Source organism: Palaemon carinicauda, unplaced genomic scaffold (genome assembly GCF_036898095.1).
Source record: "Palaemon carinicauda isolate YSFRI2023 unplaced genomic scaffold, ASM3689809v2 scaffold632, whole genome shotgun sequence".
NCBI lineage: Eukaryota > Metazoa > Arthropoda > Malacostraca > Decapoda > Palaemonidae > Palaemon > Palaemon carinicauda.
The window spans coordinates 47,487-70,656 of NW_027171908.1; the positions used below are offsets into that span (position 1 = coordinate 47,487).

Consider the following 23,170-nt stretch of genomic DNA (forward strand, 5'->3'; position numbering starts at 1 on the left):
ATCGAGAGGTTAGCGCTGGGAACAGCTGCAGTTTGGCCTCAGTTGCAGCCGATTTGGGAACACAAGGAGGACATGGGGGGAGAGTCACCAGTATACCTCTTCAGCCCGGACTCAAGGACATTCATCTCGACCTGTCTTCAGACCCTCCCCCGTCACCTTGCCCTACAGCACGATGTTGGATACATCGCAACGTCCCTCGCCTTCGAGTAATACTACTCTGTGACGCAGGTGCTACAAGCTGGAGTCTGGAAGCGTCTGATGACCTTCGCAGCCCGCTTCCTGCAGGGCGTGACCCACAGGAGTCTCGATACGTTTTCTATCGCTCTGTGGTGGCTACACAACAGCTGGTCTAACCTCAGGCTCCTTTTTGGACAGGTAGCAGAAGGTTGAGGGCATTGTTATCAGGTTTTAGTCTGCATGAACGAAAGAAGTATGTCTGGCCCTTACTTCTTTCTTCATCATCCCCTCTACGGGGAAGCAGCATCCTGGTCTCTGCATAGCTGACCTCGAACCTCTGCAGGTAAACCATGCTTCCTTGTGTTCCGAGTATTGAGTCAATACTGTCGCGTCCCCCATACCCTGACGAGGTGGTATTGGGAACGTCCTAACCCAGAGTTCCTTCTGGAACTCCAGGTCAACTGCCTAAGACGGGTCACACTTCTTCCTTCACACACAAGCTTACGTAGGCCACATGGTTCCTTGCGGAGCAAGGAACTTGTGAGGTGCAGGGACTCCTTTTCTCGAGTGCGACTCACTCGGATTCTGAGTCCCCGGGTAAAGCCAAAGCCAGTATGGCTGGGGACTTTCCACCCTTCCTAAGGGATAAGTCACCCTTTGTAAATAGCGTGGTTTGTATTTCGGTTACGGAACAAATGACAAATTCGAAGATAATTTGTATTTTTCCTAACCATACAAACCTTAGCTATTTACACATATTTGCCCGCCAGCCCTGTCCCCCAAGACAAGTCCTACCTCTAAGTGAAAGTGAGTATTCACGTGTGTGTGAGGGGGAGGAGGGGTAGCTAGCTACCACTCCCCTACCCTCCCGCTAACTAGCGCGGGGGGTAATACACCCTCGTTAAATTCTAATGGCTCGCCATTTCAGCTACGCTAAAAGTAATAACCCTTTGTAAATAGCTAAGGTTTGTATGGTTAGGAAAAATACAAATTATCTTCGAATTTGTCATATTTCTCCTTCAAAGGTTTCTTTGAAGAAGGAAAATCCTAAGGACTCTTCTTCCGTAGCCCAAACCTCCTCCGAAGCTCCCACTCGAGAGGCCGTCGAGTGGTGGCGTAGGCCGTACTGTTGTTGACCGATCTCGGGGTTTGGGAGAGGGAGTTGCCTCCCATAGAGAGGCAGGTCCTCCTCCTCCCCCGGAGGAGGATTTAATTATTTATCCTGTTAATAATGATCTTTTGCAGGTTTGGGCTTCCTTGGGGCTTCAGGGTTCGCCCTCCAAGGAAGCCCTGTTTGACATGATCATGTTGGGAGCAGCTGTCAAATAGTCACCGGCGGTAGCAGAGGTTGACCCTCTGTCTATTGTCGAGGCTATTGTGGCAGACGTTTCTAATGAGAGTGTTCAAACCCCTGCTCCTGTTGTAGCTGAAGGCTTACCTCCCCCCTCCGAACATCCTTCGAGGGAGGAGCTAAGTCCAACGGTCTCTCCTGCGGGGGATTCTACCCCCCAGGGGAGTTCACTGTCAGAGACTCCTCTTCGGAGGACTGCCGATGGTTTGCCTGCTACTCCGAGAGGACTCATCCGACATAAGGCTCGCCTTCCTCTTCGTCGCCGAGGTCTTCCTTCTCCTCACAAGGGTGTTAGGAGGCTCCTCTTCGGATCTTCATCCTCGCAGTCCCCCGCAGAGGAACCTCGTCCTTCAGCTACCGTTCCTGCTACTTCCTTGGACCTGGACCTCTCCGCAGATCGTTCGCGATCTACGCCTGCCAGACCTGCTGACCTGCGTTCACCTTTCCTGGCTGCTGACGCGCTGTGGGCGCCCACACATCCTGTTTTCAAACGGGCACCGGTCCCTTCGGGGCAAAAGGGGCTTTCACACATTGTGTGTAAGTCCCTTAAGCGCCAGGTTTCCCCCGTGCGCCAATATTCGCCTGCGCGCAAGCGCTCACCGGTTGCTATCTCATCTCGCCAGCGCTCTCTTGCACGCCCACGAGCTCCTGTTCGCCCTGCAGTTCCAGAGACTACTTGCCCACGAGCTCCTACTTGGCAATGGACCTCTGCGCGCCCTCGACCTGATACATGCCATGGACGCCCTCGGTCTCCTGCTCGTCAGCGCGCTCCTGCTCGTCAGCGATCTCCTGCTCGCAAGCGCTCTCCTGCTCGCCAGCGCTTGCCTGCTCGTCATCGCTCGCCTGCTCGCCCTCGATCTTCGGATCAGGGCTCCAAGGAGAAGTCTTCTTCCTCTCCTGCTCACCAGCGCTCTCCTCCACGATCGCCGACTCGCCATCAGACCTCGCCTGCTTGCCATCCCTTGCTTACTCGCCATCGCCCGCAGTCTCCATCGCGCGCCCACTGCCAGAACTTCGGTTCCTGATGAGCGCCCTTCTGCGCGCCCGCGCGCTATGGATATTCCCCCTGCACGCACGCGCCCTACGGCTTTGCCCTTACAGGCCCTTCAACATCCTGTGGCTGCACTCCATCCGAGGTCTCCGAAACGCGCCCACGCGCCCATGCGCTCTGTCGCCTGCGCGCCCACGAGCTCCTTCTCCTGCGCGCCAACGAGCGAACTCTCCTACGCGCTGACGCGCCCCCTCGCCTACGCGCCATCTCTCGCCAGCACGCCATCGTTCGTCCGCTCGCCCACGCGCGAGCAATCGCCTCTCGATCTAGGCAATGGCCTATCGCGCGAGCGCGATACCCAGTGCGACCCACAGCGCGTGCCCACACAGGATCCGGCAGTACGACGCGTCAGGTCGTCTTCATCGCGTTTCTCCCCCCCCCCCCCCCCGTAAGCGCAGGACAGCGCGCCCAACGGAGGGAGGGAAATCTCCGGACAGATCCAGGATCTTTTCTTCTACAGCTTCTTCCTTTCAGGCAAACCCAGTTGTAGTGTCCATTCCTTGGGATCTTACGATCCTGTTCCCTCCAGAGGGTGTCTCTGACAGCGCTGCTGTCAGTCGGCTGCCCTGGTTTGGGCCCTTGATCAGAGCGGTTGCGCAGGCTTTCAAGCCCGCTTTCTCTGAACTAGGCCTCAAATCAGCGGCTATCTCGGCCCCCTTGAAGAGGAAGAGAGGAGTGGACGACGTGGTTACTTCTCTAAGGGCGAAACTGGTTCCTCGGAAGCCATCGAGGAAGGCTCCCTCTCCTCCCCAGACTTTCTCTCCATCCCCCTTTGGACGAGGGTTTTCCGTCCTCAGGGGATTCTCGTGAGGTGAGGAGTTTTCCCATCGCACCAATGGGAGAAACCCCACCTCGCCCCGAGAAGTCTCCTCGGGTGGAGGCGGAGAAGAGCCCCCCACCATCTTTGTTGGAATCCTGCATTCCTCCCAGGAGGGAGTCGAAGGACTCCAAGACGGTTCCGAAATCTTCTTCGAGGATCAGACCAGAACCAGCTAATCCCGCGGAGAACGTCCTCGAGTCCCCCCAAGAAGAGCCTTTGGGGACTGGAGACCTTGCTGCTAGTCCATCAGGAGGAGAGCCGCAGGAGTCGGAGCATGCATTTTGGCAAGTTTTGGCTCTGATGAGGAATCTTAACGGATTTTCGGATCCGGAGATTCCTCTTCGAGAGGGCAAGGACATGGTTCTGGACCGAATCTTTGGTACTCAAAAGCCCCCTAAACCAGCGTGGCTTTGCCCTGGTCCCAGGGGGTTAAGAGTGCCAGAGATAAGATCGAGAGCCAGCTCTCCGAGCTAGCCTCCTCCAGCCGTTCCAGCGCCGGAAACAAACTCCTCCCACCTCCTCGTGTCCACCAAAGGAGGTACTTTGAAATCATCGAGGAGTCCTGTTTAGCTCTTCCCCTCCACCACTCGGTGGAAGAGCTCCCCATGGGAGTCCCTCTCGAGAGACTTTCCAACCGGCCAGTATCGTTCTCGGCCTCGGAGATTCTCTCCCAGGAGAAGGGAGTGAAGTGTACCATGCAGGCCACTTCGTGGCTGGATATCTGGCTGGGATCTCTTGGCATCCTGATACAATCCGAAGACTTGTCTAAGAAGAGTACCAGGAAGGTCTTGGAGACCTTCCTTCTTTCAGGCACTCGTACCATCAAGTTTCTGGCCCACCAAGTCTCGAACTTGTTGGCTAACACTATCCTGAAACGCCGTGATACGGTGTCTGAAAGATTCAACTCGAAGGTCCCCAACACCGAGGTCAGTAAGCTCAGACATTCCTCCCTTTTGGGGAGTAGTCTGTTTGAGCCGAAAGATGTAGAGCAGGCGGCTGAGAGGTGGAGGAAGTCCAACCAGGACTCCCTCCTCCAGAGGGCTTTTACATCAAAGCCCTATAAGCCTCCAGCACCTCAACAACCTTGCCCTGCAAAGACGACAAAGCCGGCAATAGCAGCAAAGGCAGCGGTGTCCAAACAGCCCTTTCGTGTCAAGGACAGGAGAGGCAAGAAGTCCTCCAGGGGAGGCAAGAATCCTAGGGGGAGTGGCCGAGGCCACAAACGCTAGGATTGACAGTCCACCCGCATGTCCACCAGTGGGGGGGATGCCTCCAAAGTTGCGCGAACAGGTGGCAGCAACTCGGGGCTGATTCCTGGGCGATCTCCGTGATCAGCCAAGGATATCGCGTCCCATTCATAACATCTCTTCCTCCCCTGACAGCGAATCCGTTGTCGTTGAACTCTCTTGCCATGGGATCGGCAAGAGGACAAGCCCTTTGGGCAGAAGTCAAAACCATGTTGAAGATGGACGCTCTCCAAGAGGTCATCGACGGTCCTTAGGCTTCTACAGTCGACTCTTTCTTGTAAAGAAGGCGTCTGGAGGCTGGAGACCAGTCATCGACCTCTCAGCTCTGAACAGGTTTGTCAAGCAGACCCCGTTCAGCATGGAGAGGGCAGACACGGTCAGACTCGCAGTGAGACCGCGAGACTTCATGTGAACACTGGATCTGAAGGACGCGTACTTCCAGATCCCAATCCATCCGTCTTCAAGGAAGTACCTAAGATTCAGCCTAGACAACAAGATCTACCAGTTCAAGGTGCTGTGCTTCGGTCTCTCCACAGCACCTCAGGTTTTCACCAGAGTGTTCACCCTGATATCTACGTGGGCACACAAGATCGGCATCCGTCTCCTCCGTTATCTGGACGACTGGCTGATCTTAGCAGACTCGGAGTCAACCCTTCTTCGACACCAAGACAAACTTCTGGGGATTTGCCAAGATCTAGGGATCATGGTAAATCTCGAGAAGTCTTCTCTGCTTCCTTCCCAAAGACTGGTACTGTATATCTAGGCATGATATTGGACACCAATCTCCACAGAGCCTTCCCATCAGACGACAGGATAGCAAGGCTGAGGAAGGTCGCAAGTCCTTTCCTCAGACGAGACGAACTCCCAGCCCAATCATGGTTACGTCTCCTCGGCCATCTCTCATCCTTGGTCCGTCTAGTTCCCAATGGTCACCTCAGAATGAGATCTTTGCATTGGCGACTCGAGTCCCGGTGGAGTCAAGGACACGATTCCCTGGACGTCTTGATCCCTATGGGTCTCGCGGAACAGACGGACCTTCAGTGGTGGGTGGCAGATGAGAACCTACGAAATGGAGTGGATCTTCTCGTCCTCCCCCTGGATTTGATGTTGTTTTCGGACGCCTCAAAGAAAGGGTGGGGGGCCCACGTTCTGAACCACAGGACCTCAGGCCTGTGATCAGAATCAGAAAGGTGCTCCATATAAATCTGCTAGAAATGAAGGCTGTTTTTCTGGCCCTTCAACAGTTCCAACAGCACCTGGCGGGTTACTCTGTGGTGGTGATGAGCGACAACAACACAGTAGTGGCTTAAATCAACAAGCAGGGAGGTACCTTTTCAGAACAGCTATCCCATCTTGCAGTGGAGATACTGAGATAGACCGAAGTCCACTCGATTCCACGTTTGGCTCGCTTCATTCTGGGCAAAAGGAATGTGCTCGCCGACAGTCTTGAGCAGAGCATCTCAGATAGTGAGTACCAAGTGGTCTTTAGATCGTCAAGTAGCCAACAAAGTCCAGACTTTGTGGGGTTCCCCGATTGTGGATCTGTTCGCGACAGCGTTGAACTTCAAACTGCCGCTGTACTGTTCCCCAGTCCCGGACCCCAAGGCTCTCTGGCAAGATGCTTTCCAACAACGTTGGGACAACATCGACGTACACGCCTTTCCCCCGTTCTGTCTGATGAGGAGGGTACTCAACAAGACCAGACTATCGGTCAACCTCTCGATGACTCTCATAGCTCCGCTGTGACATCACGCGGAATGGTTCCCGGACCTTCTGCAACTCCTTACGGAGCATCCGAGAGAACTCCTTCCACGACATGAGTTACTCAAACAACCACACGTCAACATCTTTCACAAAGCCGTAGCTTCGCTTTGCCTTCACGCCTGGAGACTATCCAGCATCTCCTCACAGAGAGAGGATTTTCGCAACAAGTTGCGGAAAGGATGTCTGGACACCTGCGAAAGTCATCCGCAGGTTTCTACCAGGCGAAGTGGAGAGTTTTCTGTGGTTGGTGTCGTGGAAGGGGTATCTCTCCACTCGATGCCAATATTCCAGCAATAGTGGAGTTCTTCGTGTATTTGCGAGAAGAAATGCGCCTTTCAGTCTCGACAGTGAAAGGGTATCACTCAGCCTTAAGTCTAGCCTACAGGCTCAAAGGAGTGGACATTACTTCTTTGCTAGAACTTTCCCTACTCATATGTAGTTATGAACTTACCTACCCTCAGTCGGAAGTGAGACCTCCTCCATGGAACGTGGTCTGAGTCCTCAGGTCTCTTAAGAGATCTTCCTACGAGCCATTACGCCAGGCTTCAGATCGCCACCTGACTTGGAAGACGGTGTTCTTACTAGCTTTGGCGTCAGCCAAGTGAGTTAGCGAACTTCATGGTCTCTCGTATGACATCGCCCATTCAAGGGGATGGGGGGAGGTAACGTTCAGCTTCGTCCCTGAGTATTGCTAAGGCTCAGAATCCGGGAGTGCCGGACCCTCGCTCCGACTCCTTCCGGATTTCGAGTCTTCGTTCCGTAACAGTTGACCCAGACCATCTTCTACTGTGCCCAGTAAGGAGTCTGAGGCTATACCTGAAGAAAACAGCTGCAGTTCGTCCCCAAGTTCGGGCTTTGATTGTCAGCACTGGGAGATCGAAGAGGAGGGTTACCAAGAACACCATCTCAGCATGGATTCGAAAGGTGATCCATCTGTCCCTTAATCCTGACCCTCCTCCATCACGTCGTCCAAGAACTCATGATGTCAGGAGAGTAGCTACCTCTCTGACCTTCAAGAAAAACTTCTCAGTGACGCAGGTTCTGCAAGCAGGGGTGTGGAAGCGTCAAACAACCTTCACAGCCCACTACCTGCAAGACGTGACCCACAGGAGGCTCGATACGTTCTCTATCGGCCCTGAGGTAGCTGCACAACAGCTGGTTTAAACCTCAGGCTCCTTAATGGACAAGTAGCAGATGGTTGAGGGCATTGTTACCTGGTTTTAGTCTGCATGAATGAAAAGGTATGCCTGGCCCTTATTCTTTTCTTCATCATCCCCTCTCTTGGGGAAAGTAGCATCTTGGGTTCTCTGCACAGCTGACCTCAAACCACTGCAGGTAAACCATGTTCCCTTGTGTTCCTAGTATTAAGTTAATACTGTCGCGTCCCAATACCCTGACGAGGTGGTATTGGGAGAGTCCTGTCCTAGAATTCCATCTAAAGGACTTCAGGTCAACTTCCTAGGATGAGTCACACTTCATTCCTTCACACACCAGCTTATGTAGGCCGCGGTCCTTGCAGAGTAAGGCACTTGCGAGGTGCAGGGACTCCTTATCTTGAGCACTGACACACTCAGATACTGAGTCCCCTGGCAAAAGCCAAAAGCCAGTAACAGCTGGGACTCACTATCCTACCTAAAGGTTAAGTCACCCATATTAAATAGCGGGGTTTGTATTTCGGTTACGGAACAAATGACAAATTCGTAGATAATTTGTATTTTTTCTAACCATACAAACCTTAGCTATTTAATCAAACTTGCCCGGCAGCCCTGTCCCCCGGGAAGTCCTACCTCTAGGCAAAGTGAGCTAGTTACAGGTGTGTGAGGGGGGAGGGGTAGCTAGCTACCCCTCCCTACCCCCTCGCTAACTAGCGAGGGGGTAGTAAACCCTCGTTAAAATTCTAATGGCTCGTCATTTCAGCTACACCGAAAGTAATACCCATATTAAATAGCTAAGGTTTGTATGGTTAGGAAAAATACAAATTATCTACGAATTTGTCATGTTTTTGGCAACTGTCCAGGGATGTCTTATGAGTTGTGTCTGGGGTGTTGGGTAGACTCCAAGGAGGACGTAACATGCAAAGTATTTGGGCAACAGTCTAGAGAGGGCTTATTACCATGGTGTTGGGAAGACATCCAGAGTATGCCTATTATCTTGGTTGTAGGCATCATCGATTTGAGGGAATGCTTACCATTTACGGTGTTGTTGTTACTCTCCAGAAGTGTTAACCTTGAGTGTCGGGATGACGGTCCAGGGAGGGCATATTATTCTGGGTGTTTTTTTGGCTATTGTTGAGTGAGGGCTTATCTTTGGTATCAGAAAGGCTGTTCTCTGGTGCCAGACCCAACAGCATTCATGGAGGATGCCTTCCAGCATTCCTGGGACGGCCCAGACGCCTACACTTCTCCCCCTTTAGCCTGTTCCATCAAATCTTGAACAGGTTGAGGGAAGCAAAAGGAGCAAAGCTTACCCTGGTGGCTGTGTGGTGGTTGACAGGGAGTGGTTTCTGGGCCTGCTGGAACTAGCAAGCGAAGAACCATGACCTCTTCCTCTCAGGGAAGAACTCCCGAGGCAGCCCCACTTCAAAAGGTTTAACGACAGGCTGGAAAACCTCTCCCTTCATGGGTAGAGGTTATCAAGCATTTTCTGAGTTGGTAGGGCTTCTCCTGGAGGGCAGCGTCGCAGATGACGGGCTATCTGAGGCCGTGGTCGACAGCCATTTACCAAGTGAAATGGGCCTCGTTTGAGAAGTGGTGCCAGAAGAGAGATATCAGGCCCCTCAAAGCATCCATCCCACAGATAGCCGACTTCCTGCTACACCTCAAGGTGGATGAAGGCCTCTCCATCCCAGCGGTGAAGAGATACCGAGCAGCATTAGGTCAAATATTTGCCCTCGAGTGGTTGAATTTAGGAGCATCAAGGCAACTGACCATGCTCATCAGGAGCTGTGAGCATGCCTGTCCCCCACAGCCCCTGAAACCCCCCCTGAGTAGAACCTGACTAGGGTGTTGTTCCTGAAGGGATCCCCTTTCGAGCCACTTAAGCATGTCCTGGATTTGGACCTAGCATTTAAGACTGTTCCTTCTGGCCCTCACCTCGGCCAAAAGGGTGCGAGATACACGGCCTATCCTACGAGGTTTCTCTCACGAGGGGTTGGAGGTAGGTGACATTCTAGTTTGATCCATCCTTTGTAGCTAAGACTTGGGACCCTGCAGTAGTTGATCCCCGGTTTAAGGAGTTTTCGTCCTCCTGCATTCCAAAGTCGAACCCTGAGAAAGACCTACTTCTGTGCCCTATTAGAGTCGTGAGAAAGTACCTGACCAGAACAGCTAGGCTGAGGCCAGCCATCAAGAGCCTGCTTGTCTCCACTGGCAAGGCGAAGAAACCAGTGTCGAAGAAACCAGTGTCGTTCTGGTTAAGAGAGACAACTGGGTTGGCTTATGGGGCGGCAGGCGTTAACCCTCCTAAATCTACGAAGCCCCACGAAATTCGGGCCATTGGAACCTCTTTTGTCTTCAACAAAAACATGGCAGTCGGTCAGGTACTGAAAGCAGGAGTCCGGAAATGCAAGTCTACTTTCACTTCACACTATCTGCGGGACTGCACAGTCAGGTCACTTTGTTCAAAATCGGCTCTGTCGTGGCTGCACAACAAGGGATTACTGCACAGTCAGGTCACTTTGTTCAAAATCAGCTCCGTCGTGGCTGCACAACAAAGGATTTAACCACGACTGGAACCCTATTGCTCGGTACTGAATGGTTGAGTGTTAGCGTGTCATATTCCCTATCCCTTCTCCCAGCCCTTCTGCAGAGTACCTGACGAAGCAGCGGATGGGAATGGCGAGTGTTACGAGCCTAGTCTGCATCCCTATAGGGGAAGCGTTCTTGGTGGATACTATCTTATTGTTTCCGTTGGCCTCCTTAGTCATTTCTCCCCCTTTCCACCGGTTTTCCATTCCCACCTCCTAAGGAGGAGTCTCCTAAGGAAGTTCCGAGTAAGTATATCGCAACGGAATAAATACCAAATTTTGAGTAATTTGTATACTTACGTGGAACTTCCATTTCACGGCCCGCCCATCCGTCCCGTCGTGGTTCACGGGTGGAAGTTCATAGGATTTCTTCTTCAGATTCGTAGTGGCGATTATGCCCGACCTTGACTCAGACCTGGTGATTGTAGGGACTATGGGTACTGCCAGTTGTATGGTATGGGGGGAGAACTGGGTAGGCCTTACAGAAAATTCTGGTCAGTACAGGGTCTAACACCCAAGATATCCCAAGGAAATTCCTCGTAAGTATAGCTAGGAGAAGTACAAGAGGAAGGCCAAGGTTTGGGTGGATGGATGGAGTGAAGGAAGCTCTGGGTGATAGGAGGATAGATGTGAGAGAGGCAAGAGAGCGTGCTAGAAATAGGAATGAATGGCGAGCGATTTTGACGCAGTTCCGGTAGGCCCTGCTGCTGCCTCCAATGCCTTAGATGACCGCGGAGGTAGCTGCAGTAGGGGATTCAGCATTATGAAGCTTCATCTGTGGGGGATAATGTGGGAGGGTGGGCTGTGGCACCCTAGCAGTACCAGCTGAACTCGGTTGAGTCCCTTGTTAGGCTGGGAGGAACGTAGAGAAGAGAGGTCCCCTTTTTCGTTTTGTTTAATTTGTTGATGTCGGCTACCCCCCAAAATGGGGGAAGTGCCTTGGTATATGTATGTATGTATAGCTAGGAAAATACATATTACTTAAAATTTATTCTTCTTATGTAGAAATAGTTTTAACTTGGTTGTATATTATTTTAAGAATATAAAAAAAACACTCAGATTATTAGAACTGTTTGCAGATAAAACCAGATGTTAAAGTTTTAAGACAAAATATGCTTTTTGATGTTATAATTGTTTTGATAGATCTGCAGACTATTACATAGTATATTTAATACTCATATATTACATAATATAAAAGTTAGTTTGTTTTTCAGGTCTAGTCGAAAGGTGATATGAATTCTGTGCTAAATCACACATGGTTTTTATAAAGTGAACACCGCTGTGTTATGATTAACGTCAACTCGCTACAACCAAACGTCAACTCGCTACAACTAAAAGGGTAAGAGATTTTTGTGATTTTTTTTTGGTATCAGTAGGGCAACCATTTTACTTGAGGTTGCATATGAAGTTTTTCATGTTGATTCCAAATGGCACAGGAGAGTATAGTGCCAGGAAGATAAACTAAGCGTTGTGAAGGTGTGTTCTGCGTCAATAGCACTATGCTGACGGGAAATATATCAATTAGCGTGAATATTGTATCTCCTTAAGATTAAAAAAGTGGTGCTACTTTAACGTGAGGTCCACCGCCATATGTAGCCTACCCACGTGAAACCTGAGGTCTACCGCATGACCTGTTGCTCCCGCCCTCCCCGCTCATATAAAAGAATACCGTTAGGTTAGGTTAGGATTAAACGGCGGTAGCCGTCATCGTTAGGGCTCACGGGAGGTAGGCCTCACGCTAAAGTGCTAACGGGAGGTAGATCTCCTACTAAAGTGCGTTAGACTTCACGCTAAAGTACAGTAGCACGAAAAAAGTTCAGGGTTATAGATTCAAAATGTACAGCTATTATAGAAACTAGTCTAAAAATTTTTGTAAGTAGCATCAGAAAATGGAGAGGATTGGATAAAAAATTACTACATAAGGGGGTCGACAAAGGTGATGGAAATATCAAAGAAAGTGCAGGAAGGGAGGCTGAGATGGTATGGACACCTGATGAGGAGAGATGAGGACCACGTTGGGAGACATACTATGGAGATGGAGGTTCAGGGAAGAAGAAGAAGAGGGAGACCAAGAAAGAGATGGAGGGACTGTGTGAGAGGAGACTTACAGGAGAAGGGAATTGATGAGGCCAGAAGCGCAGAATAGAAAAAGATGGAAACGGCTCATCTGCAACGGATACTCCGTATAAAAATGGGAACCAGCTGGGAAAAAGATTATAAAATGGAGAAATTTATTCCTACCCATATTCCAAACCTATTGGTAAAAGGTAGAAAAGTCTTATCTTGACTGAATATGTACAGTGGAGTTTTAATAACAAATATGGAAATACGCTTTTTGTTTGGGGGATAATCAAGAATGTAGAGGTGGGAAATTTTTATTTAGAAGTCATACTTAAAAGCTTGATTTTGATAAATGAATCTTGAATGATTTCTATTTGAGCTTAGAAATGTTCATTTTATTTTTGTTTTCAACCTCAAACTAGTATTGCTAATATTAGGTCAATGTTTTTTTTTCTAATAACAATGTTCCTTTTGGGGGATTGTGCCATCAGTTCATTGAGTTGTTTACTGTAGGCATTACTTGAAGGTTCTTGGGTCAATAGCTACACTGATTATAGTCTTAAAATATCTCCACTATTGCTTGTTTTTTTCTGTTAAGGTGACTTTCATCTCCTGCATTTTACTAATTAGTGGAGCTGTGGGTATTTCCCAAGGTATGAGTGTTTGAGTGTATGCCCCCTGTGGCCGATGGGGCATAAAAACAATTAGAATAGCGCCAACGTTATCCCTGCGTGTCGTAAGAGGCGACTAAAAGGGACTGGACGAGGGGGTTGGGAACCCGCTCTCCCGCATCTACATCCTGTGAGACACCGACAAAGAGATGGAGTTGGGGGGAGAGTGACTGCTCCCCGCACTTTTGTTTCTTTTGTTTGATGTCGGCTACCCCCCAAAACTTGGGGAAATGTTTTGGTATATGTATGTGTGTATGTATGTATGAGTGTAGAGGTTTCTCTCTCGAATTTATAAGCTTGAAAAGGCAAATAGTCCTATTTACCACTAAAAGAAAGTTTGACCCATATTAGCTTCAATAAAAAAAAGCTTGAAATCAAAATTGTGGGAATGGTAAATTTCTAATGGAATTTCAGTGAGCTGTAAAATTGTTTAATCTTAAATTAACCCTTTTAACCCCAGTCTATTTGGAATTTTCCAACCCTTAACCCCCTGGGGATATTTTTATTCAAGCACATTTTGCAGTATACTTTTTTTAAATTGCTTTAATAGCCTTAATTTTTGTCGTAGAGAGGTCAGGTTGGTCTCATTCTCTTAGAAAATGCCTGAAGTTTCTCATAAAATTATCAAAAATATGCAAAAAAAAATGTAAATAGCAGTTTTTTTCAAGGACGTACCGGTACGTCCATGGGGGTAAAGGGATGTGTTTTGTGAAACGTACCAGTACGTCCTTTGGGGGTAAAAGGGTTAATCTTAAATTAACAACTTGTTTTGGTTGGGTTTTTGAAATGTCGCTGCCTGGAAATCTTCTGGAGGGGGTTGCCGTGATAATTTCAGTTCAAGTTCGATCATTTCTTGTAGTGTTTGTAACCTCACCATCGTGATGAGAAAGGAATGGGGTTTTGGGGACTAAGTCATGAGCAGCCATTGCGTGTGCCTCCCTGGTTATAGTTTAACCCTATTACCCCCAAAGGACGTACTGGTACGTTTCACAAAACTCATCCCTTTACCCCTATGGACGTACCGGTACGAACTTGCAATAAACTGCTATTTCCATTTTTTTTTCATATTTTTTATAATTTATTGAGAAACTTCAGGCATTTTCCAAGAGAATGAGACCAACCTGACCTCACTATGACAAAAATTACGGCTGTTAGAGCAATTTAGAAAAAATACACTGAAAAATGTGCTTGACAAAAAATAACCCCTGTGGGTTAAGGGTTGGAAATTTCCAAATAGCCTAGGGGTAAAAGGGTTGATTGAGGGGGGGGGGGGGTCAAGGCACTAATCATATGTATATATGGCCATTCTCCAGCTCAATGTTATGTGCATTGTAACTGTCCATTGCTTCTGAAGCAAACCTTCGTTGTCGAAGCAATTTAAGCGTAGCTGGACCTCAGCAGTTTAAAAAACTCGTAAGGAGGTGTTGTGTTGGCAGTAGTTGGAAATGGCTGACCGATGGCAGGGAACCCCCACCCTGCCAGTACACTGAAGAGATGCTTTTCTAACTCTTGAACAAGTGTTGAGGCCAGGAGATCTGTCTGTTCCCTTTTTAGCAAGGTATTTGGACTGCAGCTATGATGCAGATGAATATGAAAGGAACAAAATGTCATAAACATTTAATTAGTAGTAGTTTAAGGTTTTTGTATTTTAATAAGTGGTTTACAGATGTGTAAAGTAAGTGTTCTCTTTTAAAATCAAGAATGAAAAACTACTGCCTCAAAACACAAAATTAATTGGTTCCGTAGTGGCTTTCGTAACTTGATTTTTATAGTCTCGCGAGTCGCCTTTAACTTGTAATTAGCCTAATTCATTCCAGACCAACAAAACGCCACATTCAATTATAAAAAGGAAACACTTCAATATACAGTACTCAACAAATGACTACAATTATTTGGATCATTATATAATAACTTGACCATTGGTTACCTGTAAAAGAAATGTATAATTAGAGCAAATGGTGAAAATACAGTAACAAAAATGTATAACCTTACCTTTGGAGAGAGGGGATGTCCAAGAGGCGTGGCGGTAGAGGAGGATGACAAACGCCAGAAAACTTTTAAGTAGTGGCAGAAAAGATAAACACTTAACTTTACATACATACATACATATACCAAGGCACTTCCCCCAATTTTAGGGGGTAGCCGACATCAACAAAAGAAACAAAAACAAAAAAGGAGACCTCTACTCTCTACGTTCCTCCCAGCCTAACAAAGGACTCAACCGAGTTCAGCTGATACTGCTAGGGTGCCACAGCCCACCCTCCCCCGTTATCCCCCACAGATGAAGCTTCATAATGCTGAATCCCCTACTGCTGCTACCTCCACGGTCATCCAAGGCACCGGAGGTAGCAGCAGGGGCTACCGGAACTGCGTCACAATCGCTCGCCATTCATTCCCATTTCTAGCACGCTCTCCTGCCTCTCTCACGTCTATCCTCCTATCACCCAGAGCTTCCTTCACTCCATCCATCCACCCAAACCTTGACCTTCCTCTTTACAAAAGAGAATAATGACAGAAAACATTAACACTTAATTTTAGGAAACAAATTGATAAATGACAGGAAATATTAACACTTTACTTTACGATAAAATTGAAATTAAGTTTCATGTTTTTTTACTTTTTCTATTTTTTTTTTCTTTTTGTATTTTCTAAATTCAAATTCGTATTTTCATCACAACCACTTTTCTTTCGTTTTAAATCTAACACTATAGTCCATTTCTTTTAGTGATGCAGATTTGCACCGACTCACAGCGGTGCCCTTTTAGCTCGGAAAAGTTGCCTGATCGCTGATTGGTTGGACGAGGTAATTCTAACCAATCAGCGATCAGGAAAATTTTCCAAGCTAAAAGGGCACCGCTGCCAGTCGGTGCAAATCTGCCTCGATAAAAGGAATGGACTATAGTTAGTACCAAAAGCCTCCTTCAAAAAGAATCATCCAAATCTTGTTTCTGCTTGCTTAAAATTTTCCTGAAGTGACTCTGGATCGTTCCTGTCGTAGACTGATTTCGACCATGTTCCTTTGCGATCACAATTGACCGCATGCCAGCCTCGTATATCCTGATTATTTCCATCTTCGTCTCCATCGAAAGCATCATCCTTTTCTCTCCCTGTACAAGAGCAACTTTCTTGGGACCCATGGCTAATAAACTAACGTAATATCACACGCAATACAGTACAATAATTACTAAAGGGAAATTGCAAACACTGTCAATGCGTACGATACCGCTGCCGAAATGAAAAGAAATAGGAACGCTAATGCGTAGATGCATGTGATACAATACAGTAGATTCTGACCAATAGGAGAGCAGGATCTTATGGTGGTAACTAGCATTTGAGTAGGGAGATAACTAATGGAAGCGCTGGAGGATGGCGGCGAGTTTATGGGCTGGCAGTGCGTGAATTTTAGAATTGGTCTCGGACACGGTTAGGCTCAAATACTGTACCTCCTTTCGTTGGCCGAAACATTTTTCATAATGCGAGGCGTAAAATTCTTCATCTCGTTTCGGATTGTGAAAATTTCGTAAGCAGATTCTTTCGTGTCGAGAGGTAAGACTGTACAGCATTTTAAAGAGAACAGACCATAAAAACGGATTTTGGCGCAGGAAAAATCTATGTTTGGGTGAGATAGCCATGTCGTTGTAATGGCAATCCATTGGAGCCCCCCCTTTGCAAAGGGTGATCTCAACTTGTCGGTGTGCCGACTTCCCTGCACTGCCGTTACTTCCTAGCCTCTGAGATTTCTCGATCGACCTGCGGCATCCTATATTTATTTTATACTGGCTTTGCCGTCTCTGACGGCGTGGCATTTGTTTTAGAGTCTTTCTAACCTTTCCTGGGATTCAGGGTGCGGCAGCCTAGAGTGTCTCTGTCTAGAGACTCTCCCTTGTTGGGATAACCCTCGGATTGAACCCAGATTTCTTTCTAAGCCTGACATACCTACCGTCGCCTCTGTTCTGGGGATTGTTAAGGAACGCTCATATGGCGCATGGGTATAGCTACACTATGCCGTCACCTCTCTTTTATATCCTGGCCTTTCTGGGACTGACATTGCATGAATTTTATTATTATGCTGCTGTGTGTTTGCATTTGTTGATCGTGGGGTTTGATTCCCTCTAGGATCTGACCCTCCACAGCCACCAGCATGCTTCTCCCTGAGGGGGTAAGCTGTCAAACTGACGGCAGTGCTGGTACTTAACGGCTTTGCCACCACATATCGGCACACTATCCTATAGTACCTGTACCGGCTATACGTCGCTACTTACGGCAATGCCGCACTGGCGACACTGCTGTCACCTATGGCACGGTGTTCTCTGCGGAAACCCTTGCCGGTTATCTCCGCCACCCCTAGGCACCATTGCCCCTGACGGCATTGCCGTTAGTGGCGGAGGGGCTAGTACTAGTCTATGGGAGTGGATGTCTGTACCAGCACCTTAGGGCACATAGGACGCTGACGGCAATGCCGTTACCCCATGGCACTGCCGGTACCTCTAGGGCACATGCCTTTCTGTCCTCTATATCTGAGACTGCCTTACCTAACCTAAGGTGGGTTCTCTACGGACTGTGTGTGAATTCAACTACAGATCAACATAAAGGCCTTACTCCTTCAACTTTTGAGGCTTCTCTATGTATGCTGGGCCTTGGAATCCCTTTTATGAAAGCTCTTCTAGGCCCCGTCATGGAAATAACCACTAATAGGATTATTGTTTTTTTATCAATTTGCCCATTCCCCTCTCAGGATGTGGAGTGGATAGATGGGTGATAACTCTATAGGTTAGTTCCTAATTTGAGGTTCTATAGGTTAGTTCCCAATTTGAGGTTCTATAGGTTAGTTCCTAATTTGAGGTTCTATAGGTTAGTTCCCAATTTGAGGTTCTATAGGTTAGTTCCCAATTTGAGGTTCTATAGGTTAGTTCCCAATTTGAGGTTCTATAGGTTAGTTCCTAATTTGAGGTTCTATAGGTTTGTTCCCAATTTGAGGTTCTATAGGTTAGTTCCCAATTTGAGGTTCTATAGGTTAGTTCCTAATTTGAGGTTCTATAGGTTTGATCCCAATTTGAGGTTCTATAGGTTAGTTCCCAATTTGAGGTTCTATAGGTTAGTTCCTAATTTGAGGTTCTATAGGTTAGTTCCCAATTTGAGGTTCTATAGGTTAGTTCCCAATTTGAGGTTCTATAGGTTAGTTCCCAATCCTGGGTCTTTTCTATTGAGGTTATCAACTTCTTGTTACAGCCCTCGGGTTGCTGTAGACTCTTGCTCGTTAATCGATGCGTCGATTGCTTAAACTATTAAGTTTACTCGTACCGTTGCCTTCTAATTGGCTATTTCTCCGCGGAGATATAGGAGCGACGGTTCTTTCCATGAGCACCCAAGCCCCCTCTTTGGGCCTATAGCAACGGACTCTAAGGAGGCTATATATTCCAATCTAACGATGTTTATTAGGAGTGAAACAATTTCTTACTTTGAAAATCATTAAATTTGAGTATATATGAATTGGTTTGTTATAATAAGCTGATAAGTTTTATAATAAATATATATCCTAAATATTGATTCTGGAAGCATTGCACTGAAGAAAATTTTATCTTAGACACAGCGTGTAGAAACTATTCCATTTGAATGATGAAATACGTTGTGGAAAAAATAAGAACTTATGTCGGAATGAACTTTCTAATCTGCTTGATTTTTGTGTGAATTCAATCATTCATATGGCATTTGTTGATAAAGAATAATTTTTGCAAGGTCTAAATAGAAAACTTGTAAGTTAAATTCATTTTTGAGGGGACATTAAGGAGACAGCTTGAGATATGTAGAAGTTTTGTCTTTTCTGGGCTCGAACCTGTGCCGCCCAGTGAATAAGCTCCATTTAGCACTTATTCTTAGGTAATTTACTGCTAAATATACCAGAGAAAAAATGTAAAGGAGTGCTAGGTTAACTAGCTCGCTCACCTATTGGTGTCGGTATAAAATTGGGCGTATATTCCAGAGGTCCCGCACTATTTAGATTAATCCACGACAGAGAACCCCAATAGAGGAGAGCCGTTCAACCTCACTCGGTACTACTAACAATGCATCCGCTCAGAACCCAACTCCTTTTAGCACGACGAGTAAAGTAACCCGCATTTTTGCTTGTGCTCTCGATTTTTGGTTATCTTCCATTTAATTATGGCTTCTTCGTCGGTTTCCCAGGAGACACCGTCTAAGTTAAGTACCAAGCTGGGTTTTACTGTGTTTTGAGCAACCTAGATCGTTTAATATTTATATTATAGGAGTTTATTCTCTTCGTTCATACCGATCTTGCTTGATTTCACTACAGTTGGTACTCCTGTTTTTGAGAGCTTTTATTTTCTCTTGCGGTGTTACTATGTGTATTATTTTTATTATCAAATATTATTTGTTATTGTGAATATTCATTATTTAGCGTTTAGAATCCTCGTGGTTCAATTTTTGGGCCGATATCATTTACGTATCGTTATGGCTGCCGACCTTCGTGCTAAGGCGGCAATGTTATTTTTAGCCATCAGGTGTGTCTTTTGTGATTTAATTATTATGTTGCATGCCGTGCCCAAAAATTTTCTGTGTGTTTATTCATATAATTTAACGCTATTATTATTATTATAATGAATATTTGTGCCATTACTCCGTTTGATCTGTCTGGTTGGGGATCGTCAGTTGGTAGCCCTGCTGCCTCGTATCACGTGATCCTCCCCCACGCTCCCCCTCTAGCTAGGTGGGAGGCTAGGCTTCTCCCCCCTCCACTAAGGGACCGTTGCCTTCCCTCCTTTTAGAGGGGGTAGTTAAGTGTTTATGGACTTTGTCCTCCGGGTAGCCCGGCGGGTTCGTCTCTGTCTAGTCTGGTTGGCCACCGGTCAACAGAGTTGGATCCCGGTGCACCCTATTTTATATTCACTTTTCATTCTGGCTTATGTTATACGAAACCCTCCGGGTTCGATTGGCAGTTCTTAGCTACAGTTCCGCCCCCCTATTATTTTATAACATTTCCTATGATGATTATATATGACAGTTCACTACCCCGGAGTCCCTAAAGGAATTGGTATTGGATATACCTTTATTTCCCGGCCCGGGGTCTACCCCGCCCCGGGAAATTAGACACCATGTGTCTTAATTCCTTGTTATTGCATCCTTTTTTATGCTCCCGGCTTGACCGGAATGGATGGCTAATACTTTAGTTTCAAGTTAGACTTATGTTTAGTCTTATTTAGGACTCTGTGGATAGCCCTGCGGAGAGAGACTGGGAAGCCATGAAACAATAGGGAAGTGAGCTTCTAGCTGAGTCCCCTTGCCCAGTATAAAATCAAGGGGTGCTGCCCAGTGCCCAATTCATCCGTGATTGTTTACTTTTTACTCAGATTTCCGAGTATTCCACTGTAGTGAAACCGATTGTGGTCGGCACTCGGACACTAGCAGTCTGCGTCCTACGTCTGGCCACAGTCCGCAGACCACTACAGCATTAATATGCGTAGGAGATGATGATGATAAACTTGCTAAAAATTATTTTAAAGATGTGTTTGAGATGGCATTGCAGACAACGTTTAAACTTTAAATACTAGTTTGTATAGACCAAATGAGTCTAGATGTATTAATAGAAATGCATGCCACTTGTCTAAAGATGCATAATAAAATTTTAGTCTAATAATAAAGGAAGATATGGTTATATAGGTGTATATACTGTCAACTTTGTTTTCTATCAGTCATCTAAGAACGAAGTAAACTGGTTTGAAGACTTTTCAGTGGGAGTTGAATTTAAAAGGTAAAGACATTAAATTTCCTTTTTCAAACTGGGATAATGAGGAAGCTGTTGTTACCAGGTACATATACTGTAAATTATTATGATTTAGGATTTGATTTTGTTAAAAGAAAAAGCAATATGTCAAATGTAACTGTATTAGGAAGTTTAGTTTAATTATTTTGAAAAGTAATATTCAATGTAATAATAAATTCTTGAATGAATCATGAAGTGTTAACTTTTTCCACAAGACTTGGAATAAAGTTCAGGGAAAATGTTGTGGAAACAAATTCATTTTGATTTCTATGGACACCATTTTTCTTAAAGGCCCATTACTTATAAGTATTTCATAGAAGGGAAGCAAAAGGACATTTGTAAATCCTTTTTAGGAATCCTTAAGAGTCCTTAGGAGATAGGATATAGAATAATATTTGTAGCCTCCCAAGTATAAAATTTACAAGATATTCAAATTATTAAAGCAAGATATTTTTTTACAGGCAGTGATGATAAGCCGATTTCAAAGGTAGCACGAAGAACCGCAAGTTACCGATGACTTAAAAGCTGAGCCGTCGTGATAGCTACAAGGATGTGGTGCGTTTAGGGATGTCGATGAAGATAGGAGGTGTATGAACGATGCCTTACTCAAGAGAACAAGTTTCGAGTTATGGCAAAACTCTCTCTCTCATGTTGGAGTTCTTTGGTGTGGCGTTTTGTCGACGCGATGTCCCCATCATGATAATCGGCTTTTATTCATCAGTGTAATACTATAGTCCATTTCTTTTAGCGAGGCAGATTTGCACAGACTCACAGCGGTGCCCTTTTAGCTCGGAAAAGTTTCCCGATCGCTGATTGGTTGGACAAGATCATTCTAACCAATCAGCGACCAGGAAACTTTTCCGAGCTAAAATGGCACCACTGCGAATCGGTGCAAATCTGCCTCGCTAAAAGAAATGGACTATAGTGAAAAGTTTGCAGAGATGAAAAGAAAGATTGAAGTTTCACACCTGAACTATTGCTGGTAAAAATAGATCCAGCTAAAGCATTATTATAAGGGGTTTCTGTTCTACATACCTCAAACAATACAGTGAAATCATAAGGACCAATAGAATCAATTTAGTTATAGAGGTTGAGAAAAGACTTTAATTAAGACATTTCTGGTGATCTGGGTTAAACAGGAAAATTGTATTTTGAAGTATTGATTATTAAAATTTGTTTAATGGAATGTGTAGAACAGTTTTCTAGCATTTATCGGAAATTTAAGGACTGGTTATATTAAGAATAATGTAAAGATTAGAGTACGTACAGAATCTGAAAGTAGAGATATGTAATGTTATATTTGTGGAGTAATGTACAATCTTGAGTCAAGATGTAGGTTAGGAGAGTGGGCCTATAAATGTACTTTGTCCTTATCAGTGAACACTTAGGGTGCACATATTGATGCAAATATTGGTAATTACTGTTCAAATAGAAATTTTACCCAGAACACCAGTTAAACCTGTATTATTGAATTCCATATATTGTACAGTTTGACATAATATCAATTGTTTCTTCAGAAATATACATTTGTTCCTATGCGGTACTAACCCTCAGTCCTTTAGTAATGTGCCTCTTGCTGACCCTGTCACTGTGTGATATTCAAAATCCCTTAACCCTTTTACCCCCAAAGGACGTACTGGTACGTTTCACAAAACTCATCCCTTTACCCCCATGGACGTACCGGTACGTCCTTGCAAAAGAATGCTTTTTTTATTTTTTTTTTTGCATATTTTTGATAATTTTTTGAGAAACTTCAAGCATTTTCCAAGAGAATGAGACCAACCTGACCTCTCTATGACAAAAATATACTGCAAAATGTGCTTGAAAAGAAAATAACGCCTGGGGGTTAAGGGTTGGAAAGTTCCAAATAACCTGGGGGTAAAAGGGTTAAGTATTGATTATTGATCCATCTTAATTCCATATTGTTCCATCCATCAAACGAAGGTGGGACTTACTCAGTCACGGCGATTGCTATTAGAAGCATAATTGTTCGTACCTTGGGAGATCAGAAAAATAAGACAAAATTGAGATTGGCTCAAGTAGACTGATGAAAGATTAAACTTTCTATTGAAAGCTTGTATTTTTATTTTCTGCTTCAGCACACTGTCGTTATTGAGAAGGAACGTTATGGTCCCAAGTTTGAGGCAGACAAGGATAAGTTTATTAACGGTCCTTGAATAGATTTTACTTATCATATTTACATGTTAATTAATTTTTCTCCAAAGATCTAATGAAACTAGAGATAAGAGCTATTTTTATTATGAACTGTTATCTTTAAATTCATTTTTGGGCTCGAGCCGTGTCGTCCTGATGGAAGTTCCCTCCAGCAACTTTCTACTCTATATTTCTGCGAGTGATATGATAAGAGAATTACCGTCAGGTATCACAGGGTTTTAACCCCTGGAACGACTATCCGAAGATATTGTGTATAATCAGGGACGTATGCTAAGATAACCATAGATATCTGCACCCCGAATGGACCTTTCCCAGTCTAATCCTCTAAGGG

General features: G+C 45.8%; 1 protein-coding gene across 5 annotated transcripts in view; it reads left to right on the forward strand.

Moving 5' to 3' along the window:
- LOC137637288 (ketosamine-3-kinase-like) overlaps nt 1-22,782 on the forward strand; it is a 65,816-nt gene extending 43,034 nt beyond the window's left edge. For 3 of the 5 annotated variants that reach the window (XM_068369535.1, XM_068369536.1, XM_068369538.1), the window contains exons 5-6: nt 11,370-11,494; nt 21,126-22,706. In XM_068369535.1, coding sequence (XP_068225636.1) covers nt 11,370-11,391 — 22 coding nt within the window. In that variant the 3' untranslated portion in view covers nt 11,392-11,494; nt 21,126-22,706. Of the gene's footprint in view, nt 1-11,369; nt 11,495-21,125 lie in introns of all 5 variants that reach the window. The other 2 variants (XM_068369534.1, XM_068369537.1) reach the window with 2 other exon arrangements.
- The last annotated feature ends 388 nt before the right edge of the window (nt 22,783-23,170 follow it).